Here is an 18,477-nt window from a genome sequence, read left to right on the forward strand (position 1 = left end):
TTTATTTTTGCGTTCTATTTAAATTTTTTACTATATGTATAAGGTATATTTAGATTAGGACGCTGAAGTGCGTACGATTAACTGGCAGAGAGCAGGATGTTTAATATAAAAACTAAAGTACAGTACAAAGGCAGTTTCATCTAACTACTAAAGAGCAATATAAACTGGCTCTCCTCGTTTCAATATCTGATAATTTCCTTTCTTTTTTTTTATTTCAATTATCAATTATCGCAGCAATTTTAAATTGTCCAACGGGAAATTTTAATATACTGTAAATGCTTAGTCGGTATCCTTTTTGCGCTGCGCCTGCTCGCGTTCTAGCGCTCTCTGCTTGGCCTTCTCGTAGATGGGCATCAGTTGTCCGTTCTCGCCCAGCATTTTCAGCAGCTCCACGATGAAGGGCAAATAGTTGTGCTTTCGCCGCACATTCTCCACCTTGTAGCGCTTCTTCTTCTGGATCTCGTACTCTATGTACGTGCGCAAGCTACTGATCTCCGCCTGTCGGTCCTCCTCAGTGTCCATAGCATTGTCCGCCGGATTGAGCAGCTTCTCAATCTGCTGTTCATAAATGCGCTGCCTGTCCGAGATCAGAGCCATCAGGTTGAAGTGGATCTCGCCGTCGCTGTAGCGCTGCATGCGCTTCTCAATAATCGGACGCACCACATCGATCCAGTTCTGCTCCGGCTTGATCTCACCAAGATCTATGGGTCCCTCCCTCAGGCCGTCTAGCTCGTACAGTCTTCCTCCGATGGGCATATAGCCGACAAAGTGGTACACGTCATCGTCCTTCTTCTGGCTCTTGGTGTCCAGCTCGAAGAGTGTTGGGCGAGCAAAGGAGTTGTGCACCGTGCGAATCTGGCTAGCGTTGCTCAAAGTTAATCCCTTGTTATAGGGATCGAAGCACTGGCAGAACTCCTTAAAATTGGTGAGAGTCTCGCCCAACTTGATGTCCTCATGCTCCAGGTTCATCAGCAGGCTCAAGATCGCCTGGGTGGCGCATGCGTTGTTGATCACCTGCTTGGCGAAGAAGATGTTCTCTCGATCCAGGACCACTTTTCCAGCGGGTTCATCCTCCTGCACCCACTTGAACAGGAAGATCAGACCATGGATGGGCTCTAGGTTCTTGAAGGACTCGCTGTCCAGACTCCAGATCTCCTCCACCTGTGCGCCATCGCATCCTGGGCGAACGTACACAGTATTATTAACTTTTCATATCCCAATTGCCGGCGTCGTTGGCAAAGCCCGCCAATAACTTACCGAATTCTCGAATAAGCTCTGTGAACACCCCGGGATCGGATTCAATGAGACACCAATTTCCAGCACCGTCGCCCATTTTAATAATAGTCACTTGAATATCTTTCTACTATAAGTTTCTTTACAAAAATGCTGCTTTTACTGCACCAAATTTTCTGTCAACTCACAGAGTGAAGAAACCTTGCCAGATTTGACGGAAATCAAACGAGTGGCCTACTGCTTGTGCCGCCCTGGAAAAACAGTATGGCAACTCGACTATCCGCCATGACACAAAGCAAAAGCGGTGTAAGAAGAAGCAGAAGACGAAAAAAATATGTGCAAGCAAATCTCGCGAAATAAAATGAAATTTGCAGCACTTGTCGTGTGTGAAATGTGAACACAGAGTGCACTAAACAATAACAAGACAATAATAAGCATTTTAGTGTTTATTTCGAGGGCTAAAACCACCGCTGAGTCGCCGTTAAGATGAAGCGAAAATACGAAAATTGCGTGCTGCAGCAGAGGCAGCAACAAAAACGCTATTCGTTGTAGATATTACGTACATATATATATTTATATATACGTACATATGTGCACATATATATATGCAAATCTATACATAATAAAGAAGTGTCCGGCGGAGAATTGTATGTGCGATAATAAATAATACGAGTAATAATAATTAATTCAACGGACGAAGGCGCGCGACCGAAAGAAAAGAGGCAAGAGAAAAAGAGGCGCGAAAAGTTCGCAACAAAATGGTTGTCTCCAAAGACAACAACAAGCGTCGCCGCAAGGAGACGGAGACGCCCCCACCGCCTCCGCCCGCGCCGCCCACTGCCTCCTCGCTGGCACCTCCGTCGGCAGTGGCGGCCATCGAGTCCTCGCCCGAAATGCCCAAGAGGTGAGTCCGCCAGTCCACATATGCCCAACGATATGGGTAATGTTTAGAGGGCTTATCCATTATTACATACGTGTGTGGCACTAGATGGAGATGACGTCGCAGCGTTTGCTGGCTGCTTGATTGGAATGGAAACGGATAGGGGTTGGGAGTGGGGGAGTGCAGGGGTGGGGAGGGGGTCACAAGGGGGAGTAACTACGGAGGGCAGCTCTCGGTTTGTTGTATAAGCCAGCGTCAACAGCGTGTCGTGGCGTTGTTGTTTTCCTCGATGAAGGGGTGTCTCGCATCCGCCGTTGGGGGGGTTGGGGATCGCTTCTCCTTCCCAGCAGATGGATATATATACAGTGGTTAGTCACTAAGCTGAATATTCGGCTCTGATAATTAGGCCATATTTACCTACGTAGATTGCTTTACTACGTCGTGGGTACTTCACCGAGTACATAGCCAATGTATATACAAGTGATTTGTTGTATACTTCTTCAATATTTGATAAATTAATTTTATTGTACTAATTTTCAACATTACTCTTGTTATTTTACATTGTCAATTAAATAAACTGATTTACATACCATATATATTCTGTATTCCATACGTAGTTTCAATGTTGTTTACAAATACAAAGTAATGACCTCTTTGTTGTTCCAATATTCTTTCATTTATTTATATGCTAAAAATAAATTGATAGCCAAGAATAATGCACACAAAAATCTTAAAATAAAGTTGGATGGTAATTGTCCGTAGTTTTATAAACCGAATTAAGCTTTTTATCGAATGAACACTGTGAAGTTGCCTTTATTATGATCCCAAATGAATATTGAATTTCCCAATTTATATCATGTTGCCTTGTTACCAATTAAATATCTCTGACACTGCTTTTTGCTACCTTCCATTTGCAGAACGAAGGTGCAGGCACAGCGCAAGTTTGCCCAGGGGCAGAGTGCGCCCAGCAGCTCCTCCAGCATCGCCTACAGCGCAGCAGCAGCGGCAGCTGGATCCGGATCGGGGCCCAGCACCTCCGGAGCGGATAACAATCAGCCGCCTATCGAGATCCTGCCCAACAAGTGTCCAAAGCCGCAGGACTTTCTCACCTTTCTATGCTTTCGTGGAACTCGCGCGTTGCCCGCCCACTTGGATTTCCTTAACCAGGGCAAGTCCAAGGATTCGGAAGCCTCGTCGACTGGAGCCAACAATAATAACAATGCAAAAAAGCCCAACAACAGTCGAGCGAGCTTGGTGGGCAACAAAAAGAAGCGCGGCCGCCCGTCCAAAGGAGCGACCAAGAAGGTGGAAGTGGTAGCCCCTATACCCGATCCTACTGAGAAACCCTCAACAGCTGAAAAAGCAGCTAGTGATAAAAACAATCTCATTGCAGCCGAAGCGCCTAAGATTCCCTCGCGAAATCCTACTCCTGTACTGCCAGGAGCAGTGCGAAAACGAGCGGAGGTTGTCAGCGATGGTAATCGACGTGGAGCAAGAGGCAGAGGAGCAGGCATTTCCCACGATAAGGCTGCAGCCCCAGCATTATCCAAGGACAACAAGCGCCGCTCTAATCGTGCCAGCACGAAGGAAAGTAAGCCCGTCATTGATGATGACCATTCAGAGGATCTCGAGGAACAAGAGGCAGATGACGATGAAGATGAGTTCTTCTCTGCTCACGATGCCACCTCGCGCAATGGTGAGGAAGTCAAGGCAGACAGTCCTGTAAAAGCGGAACCCAACAAAAGAGGACGACCCTCGGCAGCCAAGAAAGCTGTGGAGCCCGCGCCGGAAGGCCAGACAGTTCTGAAAGATAAGGCGCCCGTTAAGCGTGTAAGGCAACGGGAGTCACCCATTTTTATACCCTCACCCGAGTCCTCCGGTCGAATGACAAGGCAGAGGGCTTTTTTTGAGCCCGTTAAGGTTCCGCCGCACCAGGAGGAATCTGAAGCTCATGATCCACCAAAGGATGAGCCCAAAAAGCAGCCTGAACCGCCACCAAGCAAAACGGAAAAGGAGCCAGAGCCAACTAAGCAAATAAAGGAAGCCAAGGAGAAGACGAATTCCAGTATTTACGCCAAAGAAGCAAAGCAGCAGCTGGAGAATGGGGACAGTCTACATGGCGCGGGGGCGAAGGGAAAGAAAAGTCTGAACGTCTTTGATTTTAGCTCAGATGATGAGCAGCCCCTAGCCAAGTCCATCAAGCTGAAAAAGGGTGGCAAAGGGGCTAGTCCTAAGAAAGGTGGAGCTGCACCAATTGCTCCGGCAGCCAGGAATCGCAAAGCAGCAGCTAAAAAATTAGATAAGGAAAAGGAAATTGAGAAGGAAAAGCAAAGAGAAAAGGACGAAGAGATTGAGAGAGATAGGGCCAAGGAAAAAAAGGATAAAGAAAAGGAGAAGGAAAAGGAAAAGCAACCTGTGCCAGAGAGCAAAGTGGAGGAGCCACCTAGTGGTGGGAAAAGAGGTAAAGCTGGTAAAAAGAAAGCAGAGGACGCACCAGCGGATGAGGAAGACTTGGCACCCCCGTCCTCGAAAAAAGTCGCCACGAATGCACGAGGATCTCGAAAGACTGCGAAAAGCAAGGCATCAGAGGATTCCGCGGAGCTAGAGCCTCAGAGATCGCAGCGGCCTTCCCGCAAAACCAAGGAAGCTGCAGCCATTTACATGGGCATCATTGGTCACAAGCTTCAGCTGGCTGATGACGAGGAGGACGACCTGTCAATGAGTAGCTTTCCTGACATACCCAACGTAAAAGAAATGGAAAAGATGGAGAACGAGATCAAGCGTAATGCGGCGGGAAAGTTAAACGTGCCGGAGGCCTCGACGGTGCTTTCGGCAGGCAAATCAACCCGTAAGCCGTCGCCCCGACCTAAGGATTCCCCAGTTATTGCTCCGGTAGAAGCCACCCGCAATGAGTCCCCCTCCCCTCCAGAAGCCGAGGAGGAGAAGCCACCACCCCCAGCCCGTCGTGGGCGTCCACCTAAGCAGAACAAAGTAAATGCCGGTCCAGCTCACAAACCGCGAATCGAGGGCATGTTGGTTAAAAAGGGCTCCCTGGCTAAGATGTCTGAGCAACAGGCCAAGCCCAAAGCCAAGTCCGAACATTCGAAAGTCGACTCCGACGAGGAGGAGGACTTTCTCATCAACGAGGAGCTAAACGAAACGAAGCGAAAGCTAGAGAAGAGCTTCAGCGACTCGGATGACGAACCCCTGGCCATTAAAGTGCCAGCGGTTGCGGTGAAAGAGAAGGAATTATTGCCCCCAAAGATGGCCAGTCCACCGTCCAAATTGGTACCGGTTCCGTCGCCCATCTCTGTGCCCACGCCTGCAGTTTCGGTCGCTCCCTCGCTAGCGGTGCCCAGTATACTACCGACTTCAACTGGTACCACTCAGCTGACCATGCTTCCGTTGACGGCAAAAGCGACTTCATCATTGGGTTCCATGCCGATGTTTCCAAGCATTCAAGCAAGTTATTCACCACTGAAAACCATGGAGAAGAAACCGCCGGTGCCTACGTCCAAGATTCTGAACGTTCCTGCTACGTATGCGCTGCCGGGAAGTGCTAGTGGGGCTGTAAGTTTTCAGAAAACCTCGTCGTATTTGCCGCAGGCATCGCCCCACTACCATTCCGGTTATGTGCGGCCACCACCTACGCCCACCCATCAGTTTGGAGGCGGAGCACCGTCTGGGAGTAAAACTCCCTCCCAGGGCTCATCCCCGCTGAAGTACCAGACGCCACCGACAACTTATCCACCGCCCATCGAGGCGTATCAGTGTCCAAAAATCAATCCAAACTTTCTAACGCCTAAGTACGAGCGAAGCCCACTGCCCAGATCATCGACCAGCAGCTTTCCAAGCCCATCGCCAGTGAAGTTTCAACCGACATCGGGAACCACAGCAACCACCGTGGGCACTCCATCGTCTGCCACCAAAAGTCCCTTGGCACCACCGCCGCCTTCTCCGCCAGTCAGCCAGGTTGTAATACAGACATCCAGCTTAAATCTTAGCATGAGTATAGCAGCTACAGTCAATGCCGCACCAATGCCAGTGGCCTCCACGTCGGCAGCGGCAGCTCATCAGGCGACGGTGGCAGCCACAGTAACAGCCACGTCCACGCCACCGCCGGCACACAGTAATAGTGCAGGAACCGGAGGAGGAGCAGGTGCCAATTCTGATCCTCTTAAAGACGAAATTGGGAGTATACTAGCGCAGGCCACGCTGATGCCCAGCAAAGAGGAGTCGGGCAAAATCTTTGGCATTGCCAGCGTGAGTTTGGCCCAGAGTTCTGGACCAGATAACACCAAATGCACCTTGGGCAAGTGCGGTTCTATACACAAGCCTGTGTTGGGGCCAGTGGTGCCCACGGAGGGTTACTTTGGCGACCAGTTGTCTAGCAAAGAGCGACGCAAGGCAAAGGTTAACATGACGCACGAGCAGATTCAAAAATGGCTCATTGAATGCTCATCGAATCCGGATGAAATCCAGGACGATTTGGATGACGATTTTGATGACAGCTTAAGGCCCCAGCAATCGACTACTCCTCCGCCCACAAGAGATGATAAGGAGCTCAGTGCAAGCTTTAGTTCATCATCGAAAAATACGCGTGGCGATCTTGGCAAGAGTGAGAGTGCCTGGTCCGCCAAGGGACCATCCCTGAAGGCAACTCCTGTACTGGTCACTCCTCCCAATCGCAAGGAACTACACGAGCAGGCGGATAGCAAGGACTGTGATGCTTTGGACTATGACAAATCCTCAACACCTGTGAATCTCACACAGAAGATCACATCCAACGAGTCTTTGGCTGTGGAAAAGAAAGTCAACGATCGGAAGGGCAAAGAGTCAGCGAAGGCTGCTGCATCTAAGACTGCACCTCAGCCAAGAAGTACAGCCGCTACTCCTCCTACACCCATCTCTTCCACACCCACGCCCGCATCTCTCACTCCATCTAAGAGCAGCCCAACGCCACCGCCAGCTGTGAAGCAAAAAGCGGAGAAGGGAAAGAGAAATGCCACTGCTGGCGGTGGAGCAACTGTATTAGCTTCTCCGCCCGCAGCACCAGCTCCTGCAAATCCAAAACGTACTCCAGTTTATAATCAAAAGAACGCTAAGGCCCAGCAGCAACAGGAGGAGACAAAACCAGCATCTAATCCTCCAAGCGGTGCGGGAACCAAACGGGAATCGGTCTATGCCTTTGGAAAGGATGATGAGTCGGGCAATAAGCCGGGCAACCGACGACGCAATGATCCTAGTCCAGTTCCCGCCCCAGCTCCCGTGGCCAATGCGCTAAGTGAACGGTCTCCAACGAAAAAGAGAGCAGCAGCCGCAGCGGCAGCGACGGCGGTCCAACTAACGCTGAGTCCTACCGAGAACTGCAAGATCGAAGGCAAACCATCGAAGGCGCCCACAGGGAGAGGAGCTAAAAAGCAACAGCAACAGGCTCCGGCTCCACCAGCACCACCCGTAGAAGCTAGTGGCGATTCAGATGCAGAGGGTGCTACCTTTTACATTCCCCTGCAAGGAGCTGGAGTGGGTGGCAGCGGTGATGGAGGCATTCAAGGCGTAGCAGTCAAGCTGGGACGAGAGGGCCCCGACGGCCCCAATCAGAAGGTGGTTATGCAGGCCACTCTGGTGACCAAGGCTCAAATGGATACCAACTCAAAGCCGTTGCCAGAGTCGTTGAATACCAATGAGCTTGTAAAGACGTTGCTCCATGCGGCCAGCAATGATGCGGCCTCAACGACTACAAGCCTTAAGAGCTTGCCCAAGGCGAGCACATCGGCAGCGGCGGGTGCAGCAGCAGCAGCACCTGGGGCCTCCGGCTTGGTGCGCGTGAACTCCAACTCATCACTTTTTTCTGGCTCCGCTAAGTCCCGCACAGCTGCCCAGACGAGCTCCACTGCAGCAGCCGTGGCTAAGAAGTACAAGGATGACACACCCATTAAGATGGCTAACAATACGGCCTTTCCGCGACACGATGATCCCACCCAAATGGTGGAAGCGCCTATCTTCCGACCAACGGAAAAGGAGTTTGCCGATCCCATTGAGTTTATCGAGCGTATCACACCAATAGCAGCCAGGTTTGGCATTTGTAAGATCATTCCGCCGGCCAGCTTTAAGCCGGAATGCCGGATCTCGGATGAGATGCGCTTCACAGCTTACAATCAGTACGTGCACAAAATGCTCCACCGCTGGGGACCTAGTGCCAAGGAGCTGAGTGCCATCAAAAAGTACCTGGCCACCCAAAGCATCGTTATGAATCACCCGCCATGGATCGGTGGAATGGAGGTGGATTTGCCACGATTATATCACACGGTCCAGGAGCTGGGAGGTCTCAAGGAAGTCATCGAAAAGAAGAAGTGGGCACGCGTGGCGGAGGAGATGTGCATACCCAAGCTAGCTCAAGATCGTGTGACCAAGCTGGACGACATATACTGCAAGTACCTGTTGCCTTACGATACCTTGTCACCGGCAGAGCGGCAGAAGCTCTTTGACGAGGTGGAGGCCGACTGGGCCAAGCGGGAAGCACGGGCTCGTCGGAATGCGGATCGCTTTGTGAACACGGAGAGCGTGTCCAACGAGGAGGACGATCTGAGCAGTGACGAGGACGAAGAGTCCGAGGAGGAGATAGACGGCGTGTCCATGGAATGCATCGTGAAGGGAAGAAGCATGCCACTTAGCCAGTTTTACAGGATTGCCCGTAATACGATGGCGCTGTGGTTCAAAAGCACTGATCCTACGGTCAACGAGGTGGAAGCGGAGTTCTGGCGACATGTGGCCGTTCGTGACAGCCATGTGTGTGTTCACTCGGGCTCCATTGACAGCTCAGGCTGGGGCTATGGCTTCCCTAGTCCAGGACCCAAGGGAAAGGGCTCAAACTATGCCAAGCATCCGTGGAATCTGAAAGTGTTGACCAATAATTCTGGTTCTGTTTTGCGATCCTTGGGTCCTGTTATGGGCGTAACAGTTCCCACGCTCCACGTGGGCATGCTTTTCTCCGCCTGCTGCTGGTACAGGGATCCACATGGCCTATCATGGATCGAGTACCTTCACACCGGTGCCTCCAAGCTGTGGTATGGAATTCCCGATGATCAGAGTGCGAACTTCAGAGCGGCTCTCACGTCGCTGATTCCGACGCACTGCCAGAACAAGACAATCTGGTTGCCCTGTGATACGGTGATGGTGCCACCGCACATGCTCACGGATCGGGGGGTGTCCCTGTGCCGCATCGAGCAGAAGCCAGGCGAATTTATTGTGGTCTTCCCACGGGCCTATACCTCAAGCCTGGCCACGGGTTATGTGGTATCCGAGAGCGTTTACTTTGCCACAATGTCCTGGTTGGATTTGGCCAAAGATGATTTCAGGGTATGTTTTAGTATCTGCTCTAGCACTTTATGCAAACTAAGATTTTGTTTTCTGGGTTTTAGGACATCCATGAAAGCTGTGAGCCAGCCATGTTCTCTTTGGAGCAGCTGCTCTTTGCTTTGGGTTATGACCAGCGTGTAAACTCCGAAGCCCTACATCAAATGTTGCCAATGCTTAACGACGTTTGCGAGAAGGAATCCGCTGCCCGAGAGCAGCTTAGGGTGAGTTAAGATTAGGCCAGCTGTGCAATCTGATACTTATTTATTGATCCCTGCATCTTACAGGCTGCTGGTGTGACATCAACCGAAAAAGTGCAGGCGGAGAAAGGTCAAAAGGCGAAGAAGCAGCAACAGCCGCCATACAAGTCCATCGAGAGCGAATGTGACCTGTGCCGCGCCAACCTGTACATATCGATGGTGCGCACCGAGGATGGCAACATCTACTGCCTGCAACATGCGTTGAAAAACCTCAACAACGGCAACATTCAGGCGAAGCAATGCAAGCTAATCTACGCGTATAACGTTGATGATATACAACAGCTTATACGGCAACTGCAGGAGAAGATCAACCATAAGGCAGCCGTAAAGAAAAAGTAGCATCGTCGGCGTCGTTACTAATCGGCGGCGCACGAAAGATTCAGGCACAGATAAAGATACGGATAGAAATTTGGATTAGGAACCCAGCGCAGATGTACATATTAAGAAATGTGTATACCTATGTGATTCGCCATCGCTAGTGAGCAGCTAATTGATAATTGGGTGAAATATAGAAATGTCTACGAGTTAATCCATGGACACACAAAACACACATATTAATGCAACGTTTATCTCCCAGTTGACTAACTGACACTATTACTAACTGTAAGATAAGAGCGTAGGATCGGATATAGGAGATGTAACTATTCACATTTCAACGTGACAATGCTTTCAATTTTGACTAGTTTATACATTACGTCGATAAGAAGTTTGCAATGAATTTTGTTTTCCATTTAATTTTTTGTTATGCAATATTTACCCTCCCCGAAAATGTTAACCCTCCCCCCATTTGTGTTATTGTATATAGAGAGCCTTAGTGTATGTACGTACTACGTAGTTAGCTTTCGGATTAAGTCAAAGACCCTCAAAGAAACCATGCTAACGTGTTGCAATTTCTACTACCTTTTATACGCTAAGATAACGAGTAATTACCATAGCATCATAGAACGACACAGACCCAGATATCCACAACCATAGAGCGCTAGTTTAAGCACTAACAATAGCAAGGGACCGTCCCGGGATGGTTCTCTGCCAACTAACGAACTAAACGAAAGCCAGAGTTACTATCGCTGACTGCAGTTGTGAGGCGGGACAACCCAAGCCGTACTGTTCATTCAACCAAAAACTATACAGACGAAATCATCCATCAAGGTCAGGCGATTGCGATTGCGTAAATGAGAACTTTTCACTAGATGTTCAATGTATTTATATAGTAGTAATACAATATTTAAGTAACAAGTGCAACAATAAATCTTAACGCGATATATCGAAGATGCACTGCCTAATTAATGCTACGTACTCCAGCTACACTGTCTGGAGGGAAGTTTTATTTAAAAGCTATTTATTATTGCTAATCCTTGGCTACACCTTGGGTTTTTTCTGGGCCGGTGGTAAGCAGTCCGCGCTGGCGACAGCCTGACGTTTAACAGCGCAACTGGGCATATTGGCCACCACATCCTCCATTTGGCGCTTGAGTTCGGACACTTGGGTGGTCAGTTCGGTGATGCTGGAGAGGGCTTCCTGCAATCGGCGATCCTGCACCTTGCGCGACACTTCCAAGAGGCGAATCTTTTGCGAAAGTGACCTTTGGAGCTGGTATTGCCTGGACAGTTGTTTATACATGCGATCCTTTTGAGAGGAATCCGAGTGTGATTTGCTGGCAGATATGGGGGCCAACTGAACGATGGCCTGCTGGACGAGCCCATGATCGACGGGCCGACTGATTCCGGTTCGCCTCACGCCGCTAAAGCTTATGTCGCCCAAGGCACTGCAAACCACAAGTCGAGCTCCGGCCGCCGTGGATTCCGCCAATTGTTTTCGGTGTTCCATTTTGAAATTCACAGCAATCTTCTCGTCGAAATGCTCAATGGCCATGGAGGAGATGTCGCGCAGCTCCTGCAGCACTTCATGTGGTCGCAGCTGTTTGGTGGAGGTGCTCAGAATGCGCAGAATGCTGTTGATCTCGTCCAGAACGCGACCAGGTATGAAACAGCAGATGTTGAGGTCAATAAACTTGGAGTACGTCATGGTCAGCATCGAGATCCGTGTCTCGATGGAGGTAAGTATGTCCGAGTGGCGGGATAGAATGTGGTTCCTGACGGGGAAAAACATCAAGTCATCAGAAACATCTCGATGCATCGAGAATGTTATATGGCACTTACCTGCGTTCCGATTCCCGTCGTGGCAGCATGGATTTGATGCGCTTGAAGTTCTTGGCATGGGCCATAATGATCTTGTTAAAACCCTTGTTTAATATTTGCTGCCCAAGATAATTAAATAGAGTGCACACCTGGATTGGAAACGTTTAGTTTTAGTCACGGATCAGGGACTCCTGGGACGTCATTTATAAGCTCACCTCTCGTTTTTTTGCCACCTCGTCGTAGGGGAGCAACTCCAAAATGTCCTGAATTAGTGTTTGCGGCAAGTCTAACAGATTCATATTTCTCCTTAATACTTATTACTAGTTTCGAACGGAGCGATTATAGTCGAGAATATTGCTATTGTTTTTAATAGGCTGTGAAGTCAGCTCACGGAAATGCCGAAAACGCCTTGTGTAGCGATGAAATATACCAAAATAACTTAAGTATATCTTACAGTTATTTTACGTGTGTGTCAAATTAGCTTTGGTGAGTTATTTATAGGTGAATTCTAAAAAATAAAAGTGCGTAAAAGAAAAATTCTAACTACCTACGTACGACTTAAGTTTATATGACTCAAGAAAGTATATCAAATATGAAATTGAAAAAAGGGCTCCCCACTCTTTGGTGAATATCTCGACTCGCAGAGCGTTTTCCAAAATTCAAAAGGCATTTACTCTTCATTTCTGTTTTTGACAAATCGAAAAATTACGATTTCGATTTCAAATCGAGGTCGTAAAATTCTTACCAATTCGGTTACCGGAGCGTGCCCGAATATATATAATATTTAATTCGGAGAAGTTAAAGTGCCGAGTATAGTTTGAATCCCCGTATTCAACTGTTGGAAGATAATTTATAATGTTTTTTATTTACAAGATGGGGAACAACAACAACAAAATGAGAATGGAAATAGATTTAAGCTTGTATCAGAAATTTGCTAGCATCATGAATATCATTTGCATAAGGTTCCAGCTCGGGCTTCTTTTTGGGAAAGTAGGGATTGTGCTCGGGATCGGCATTCAAGCTGTGAGAGATACAAATGGTTTAAACAAAATAATATAAACAAAATAAAAGTACAACTTACTGGTAAAAGTGGGTGGCCTCCTCACACTTGACATTGTACCACCAATCGCAAGCGAATTCCTTCTGGTTGAAGATGGTTCCGTTGGTGCAGAGGAACTTGGCGCCCTGCTCACCTTCGCGTCCATCGTGGCACACGTGATACGCTTGGCAGCCCGTCTCCACATTGGCGTACATTCCCGGAGTGGCCGGCACATTGTGGCAACTGAAGTGGGTGTGGGGCACCTCATGGTAAACCGGATAATCCACGCCCGGAACTCCAGGTATCTTGTTCAAGTCTTGCTTTTCCTCGTGATGCTGCGGGTGTTCCGGTTGCGGTGGATTGAATAGATAGCCGAATTTCTGTAACCATATCAAATATATCCATTGCATAAGACAAGCCACAGCTCGTGCCCCAATCCGGTTTGGTCTTAGTACCCCCAAATCCCCGCGTGACACAGACTCATTATAGCCATACTCGTGGGTACATATGTATACTCTGATAGAAGTATTCAACACTTTTACTTTCAGACATCAAACTCTTCTTATGTTCAAAAGTAAATAAAATATTTGTTAAATAATTTACTTTCATATCATAAATGTGAGCTACATCGCTTTTTTTTATCAGTGTACACATTGAGTAGATTGCATGCTACAATTTTTGGGTCAAAAGTGAACGTGGCTAAGACACCCAGAGCTTTGTCAATTGGGGTGGCACACGCTCCTCCCAATCGACTCCCCAGCATAATTATACACTCGTTTTCCGATACCCAATCCTCACCTGAACTTCGATGGCCACCGCGGCTCCGACAGCGACCATTAGCCAAAATGAGAAACAGCCCAGCTTTGGCATCATTATGTCTGCTTCAAAAGTATCTTTGTGTGTATCTTTTCCGCCTACTTTGCTTTGGTAGTTGGTAGCTTGGAGACTTTGGAGCTGCAGAGACGACCGATCGAGTTGGGTTTGAAAATCACACTGAACTGCAGTTTTCCCAGCGGCAGCCACTTGAGCATGGAGCTTTCAAGGGTACCGATCCGATTTGTGTAACGATTTCGATTTTCGCACTGGAAGCTGCCGTCCCAAGCTTTTCCATTCCCCAAAATCGGCGAATTTACTTAGCTCTGCTACAATTATTGCCAAATTAAACGAACCGCTTGAAGCTGAATGCTACCCTGCTCCCCACATAATTATGATATATATATAGTATAGTATACCACTCATGTGGGAAATGCAACATACAACAATGTACGGACACGCGCATGGGTTTATTTTGCAAGATACAAATTGTTTACGCTTAACTAGCTAAAAGCGATGAATTCCCATTTCACTTGGCCAGGCTTAGATGGTACAATATGTGGATGGGCTGTGGGTTGGCAAGATATGGGATGGGTGGTGGATGCAACTGCCTGCACACAAAAAAAAAAAAGCAAATACCTTTTGATTTAGTTTTCAAATTCAATTTTACATACTCTTATCACTTCACGCTTTAATAACCAAATAAAAAGTATATTTTCAATGTTTTTAAAATGTGTTGCTTACTGATTTTAATATAAGTTCAACCTCATTTGTGAACACATTTTTTCACAGTGCATGGGCTGGATATACGAATGGCTTGCAAACATGGGAATGGGAATGGATATGCACTAAACGGTGAGCGGGCGTATGGCAAAAGTTTTGAAATGATATGCACATGGTTAGATAGATAATGCATGCGAACCACTTGTAAACTTAACTCTTGGCTGGAGATAGATCTCATAGCTGCCATATTCATAGATTCTACTACATTTTGGGCATTTATAGCGTTAAAACTAATAATTCTTTCGTCCCGTTTGCTGCAGGTCCAGTTTGTTCAGCAGATCGTCAAATTCGCTGAAGAGCTAAGCAAAAAAAAAAAGTAATAATAAGACACAAAAATGATTACATAAAAGCGCTCGGGGATTAGATTGGTCTCTACTCACATGGGTTGTGCCATAGCTGTCCACATAGGTCTTGCTGCCCCTGGAGGTTTTCTTGAAAGCGGGCAGCACCGGACTGTGACCATGCAGGAGATTCACATTCTGATAAGACTGCGCCTTGGCCGAACCGGCCAATGGAAGCGACTGACTCTTGCCAACCGTGGGCGCCAGTTCCAGAAAATTTGGCGCTAAATTGGGCAGAAGTTCAGCCATTGCTTGCACTCCTCAATCATTCCGACTTCAACTTACTCTTCTTCGGCTGCAACTTGACCTGGTTGAGCAGCGGATTGTGCAACTGGAGCTGCCGGTAGACGGGCAGGGCGTGCTTCGGTGGCACCAACACGTGCTGGCGGCCCACCGCCTGCGGGTACAGGTACGTGGTCTCCACCGTGGGCACCTGGCGGTAGTGGTATCGTCCCTCCCGCGGCGTATACCTCCCATCCGAGCTCAGGGCGATGTGGAAGACGGTGCGCATGGGCTTGCTGTAGTACTGATACACCTGGATGGGAACATACGGTTTTTGAGTGTCTATTGGGCTCTCAACCTTTACGTGAATGTCCGTGGTTGGGCAACTTTAGGATACTTTCAGCACTTTAATTTTTTTTTAGCATCTAAGCATGTTTGTATTGTTTGAATTTTTTTTAACATCAATGAATACTATTAAAACGTAAATGCATTATAAATTCGGATTATGCTTTTATAACCATTTGTTTAAACTTGAAAAATGATCGCACGCATTAAATTTATAAAAAGCATTACTAAATGATTAATTGATCTGTGCTTAATTTGCCAACTTTTTATGTATATCTACTTTTTATTTCCCTCACAACCGAATTGAGGTTTGGCATATATTTCAAAAAACAAGATATTTCCGTAAACTTATTTTGGAACTGAGCCATATTATCTATACATTCGTTTAATTTAAAAAGGACTTGTTAAAAGATATTTTACGAGGACACAAATTTACTCGAACTGCCACATTTGCCGATCTTTAGCCTAATCCCTTGCCCAAAGAACCCAAAGAAAAGGGCTATAATCCAGGGCATCCCGCTGATCCTTACCTGTGGATTCCGCTGCTCGGGCACTATGCCATCTGGCACTGCGATGCCCTCCTTCTGCAGGCGATTCAGAAACAATCGATCCGTCTCAAAGGCGGTGTCAGGTATCTTACCACCCGCATGTGGCAATACTTGTTCCCGATAGATTTGGCGTTTCTTGAAATTGGTTTTTCGACAGTATTATTTATGATCGTATACGTTTAGTGGCGATGCCATGGCCTACACACCTTGTGGTTGCGCTCAGCAAGCTCCGTGCCTTGGGCAATTATGAATGGACCCACGCAAAGATATAGTAAACCGATCAGCAAGATCACATATGGCGTAGACATTTTCAACTGTTTTGTATATTTCAGGACTTTTCTTTTCTTTTTTTTTTGTAGCAATTTCCTGATCGGCGAACTCAAAAGGTAAAGTTGATCGATGGATCGATTGAAAGGCACTCAGATCACAGATTTCGGCAGACAAACGTTAAGAGCTCGGTACACAAATCCAGATGCAAGACATTCTTCTTCCACATTCGACAGCCAAATTGCACAAGACGCGGCGACAGATGAATGACGAGCAGAATGAGCGATCGCGACACGATCACGTGACGATTAGGTTGCCAAAGCAATCTGGTAATGGTTAGCTGGTTATACGATTGTACTATATCGATGTCTAGATATATCTATAGACGGCGCGATTTCTCGCTTCCGATCTTGGAGTTACGTTGTGGTCGCGTCGACGGTGCCAAACATAATGAATGCAAATGCATATGGCCGATCTCCACCAGCGTTGGTTGCCCTCTGCCGACGTCTTCTGCCGACGCGCTCATCATCGCCATCATCATGATCATCATGATCGTCGCAGCTACTATCATTATCATTGTGAAAAGCATAGGCTCTGAAACTGTGAATGATTTTCCATTGCTTTTACTTGGCACACTACTTAATATAATACCAACTTCTTGCCATAGTTAGTTTTATTTGCGGGTTTAACTGGAAGTGGCAGCAAAATCGTTATAGCCAAATTGCCTCAATTAATCTCTATGCGCCCCTCCCCCTCCACCCATCGAAAAACCGAAATCGAAATCCAAAACCGAATATAAAGGGATGATGGGTCGGCTACTTGACTTGAAAGTCTCGCTGAGATCCCTTGCTGCCCGTTCGTACATCTTTGTTATACGTAATTACGCCGGTTTCTTGGACATGGCAATTTTTTATGGTAGCACTACAACCGTTTTCTTGCCACGAAAGTGAATGGCTGAATTGGATTGGTTCGGATTGCCTTTTGTTTTTGGCCATTTGCAGTTAACAACTGATTGCGCCCTCAAGTCAACACTTTGCTGAACGTTTCATATTTATTGATTGTTTTCGTTATTATTTTAAATATTTGTGTAATTTGTTTTTTTTCTGTTTTGTTGCCAGCCACTTGCTGTTGTTTTGCCTATTTGTCTCGAGAGGGCTTTAATGTTTTCTTTTCGTGTCAGAAGAGTTCGGTTTTTGTAAATAAGTCGCTTTATTGGCGATTGAAAGGCCTTGAAGGTATTGTGAAAGTGGATTGGTTTTTGGTGAATGCTTGGGAGACCTTTCTCGGAGGATAATTGGATTTATAATTAGTTCTACTTATTTTTTAGGGCACGTGATCAAAAAGCAGAAGATGAAACTTATTTTAGCAAGCTTAATGTTTAATGTTTGTTTATCTTAACATTTAAAACTTAACAGCTCTTCAAAAAATATAAAATTCAATATGTTCGTGTTATACTCAAATTAACATTTTTGGAAATACATTAATCAAATTTTCAACATAAAATTTGATAGAACGAAGGCAAAAAAATAATAATGATTCAAAATGATTGTTTTTTGGATATGTTTTTAATCTCACCTAAGTTTTTTTAAAGGAAGTAACTATTTCCATTTATTTTTTAATAATATCCAATATTCCCACGCTTCCGCATTTAGTTTTTTAAAATTCCATTGGCATATGCCATATTATTATGGCACATGCGTGTAAAAGTAGACCCAACATAAATGTTTAATGCAAAACTGGGAGAAAGTACTTCCAAAACAAAGATATAAGATGACGATAAGAACGCCTACGAATAGTAGATAGTAGATCGATTGAAATGCCGATCACAAAAGAAAAAAGCCCATAGTAATTCCGATTGCACAATTGCCGCCGAAAAAATGTTTTACATTACAAACTACAATAGACATGGCAGCAAAAAATGCACAACAACCAATAAAAAAACGAGTCAGCTTCTGCAGTTTAGTAGATTGTAAAATTCAGACCTTGACTCAATCAAGATGCAACAAAAGATCCAGCTATTGGGGAGACCCTAGCGGAGATTAATTATTTTAAATCATCACCAGCCTTGGAACCTCGGGCATGTTCATCGAAAATATTTGTCTAATCGTTCGAAGCAGCTTTTCAATTGTTTGGCCCAAAACCAAATTGTTGCGGTCGCTAATTGGCCAAGATTGGAGCTTCCTGGAGGGGCTCGCTCGTCACACAAATGGTCCAAACTCGCGATGTCAAGGATAAAAGTTGCCTCTTCTGAA

The 18,477-nt window shown here is 46.6% G+C and overlaps 5 protein-coding genes across 5 annotated transcripts; 1 reads left to right on the forward strand and 4 right to left on the reverse strand.

Annotated features, from left to right (window-relative positions):
• Nucleotides 1-17: 17 nt before the first annotated feature.
• LOC6605042 (ubiquitin carboxyl-terminal hydrolase isozyme L5) lies at nucleotides 18-1,438 on the reverse strand. Its single transcript, XM_002029848.2, has 2 exons — nucleotides 1,258-1,438; nucleotides 18-1,178 (listed from the first exon to the last, which is right to left on the reverse strand). The coding sequence occupies exons 1-2, from the start codon at nucleotides 1,331-1,333 to the stop codon at nucleotides 280-282; spliced, it is 975 nt and encodes a 324-aa protein (XP_002029884.1). The 5' UTR covers nucleotides 1,334-1,438; the 3' UTR covers nucleotides 18-279.
• Nucleotides 1,439-1,522: 84 nt separating this feature from the next.
• Nucleotides 1,523-10,998, forward strand: LOC6605043 (titin). Its single transcript, XM_002029849.2, has 4 exons — nucleotides 1,523-2,137; nucleotides 3,031-9,472; nucleotides 9,535-9,693; nucleotides 9,757-10,998. Exons 1-4 carry the CDS (start codon nucleotides 1,992-1,994, stop codon nucleotides 10,066-10,068), a joined length of 7,059 nt encoding a protein of 2,352 aa, XP_002029885.1. The 5' UTR covers nucleotides 1,523-1,991; the 3' UTR covers nucleotides 10,069-10,998.
• Nucleotides 10,910-12,248, reverse strand: LOC6605044 (F-box only protein 28). Its single transcript, XM_032720133.1, has 3 exons — nucleotides 12,083-12,248; nucleotides 11,889-12,016; nucleotides 10,910-11,821 (listed from the first exon to the last, which is right to left on the reverse strand). Exons 1-3 carry the CDS (start codon nucleotides 12,164-12,166, stop codon nucleotides 11,089-11,091), a joined length of 945 nt encoding a protein of 314 aa, XP_032576024.1. The 5' UTR covers nucleotides 12,167-12,248; the 3' UTR covers nucleotides 10,910-11,088.
• A 476-nt stretch (nucleotides 12,249-12,724) lies between these two features.
• On the reverse strand, nucleotides 12,725-14,100 carry LOC6605045. The gene is made up of 3 exons (XM_002029851.2): nucleotides 13,705-14,100; nucleotides 12,949-13,286; nucleotides 12,725-12,888 (listed from the first exon to the last, which is right to left on the reverse strand). The coding sequence occupies exons 1-3, from the start codon at nucleotides 13,777-13,779 to the stop codon at nucleotides 12,780-12,782; spliced, it is 522 nt and encodes a 173-aa protein (XP_002029887.1). The 5' UTR covers nucleotides 13,780-14,100; the 3' UTR covers nucleotides 12,725-12,779.
• Nucleotides 14,101-14,170: 70 nt separating this feature from the next.
• Nucleotides 14,171-16,661, reverse strand: LOC6605046. The gene is made up of 5 exons (XM_002029852.2): nucleotides 16,165-16,661; nucleotides 15,941-16,093; nucleotides 15,129-15,378; nucleotides 14,883-15,067; nucleotides 14,171-14,801 (listed from the first exon to the last, which is right to left on the reverse strand). The coding sequence occupies exons 1-5, from the start codon at nucleotides 16,264-16,266 to the stop codon at nucleotides 14,733-14,735; spliced, it is 759 nt and encodes a 252-aa protein (XP_002029888.1). The 5' UTR covers nucleotides 16,267-16,661; the 3' UTR covers nucleotides 14,171-14,732.
• Between the last annotated feature and the right edge of the window lie 1,816 nt (nucleotides 16,662-18,477).

Source organism: Drosophila sechellia, chromosome 3L, assembly GCF_004382195.2.
Source record: "Drosophila sechellia strain sech25 chromosome 3L, ASM438219v1, whole genome shotgun sequence".
Classification (NCBI taxonomy): domain Eukaryota; kingdom Metazoa; phylum Arthropoda; class Insecta; order Diptera; family Drosophilidae; genus Drosophila; species Drosophila sechellia.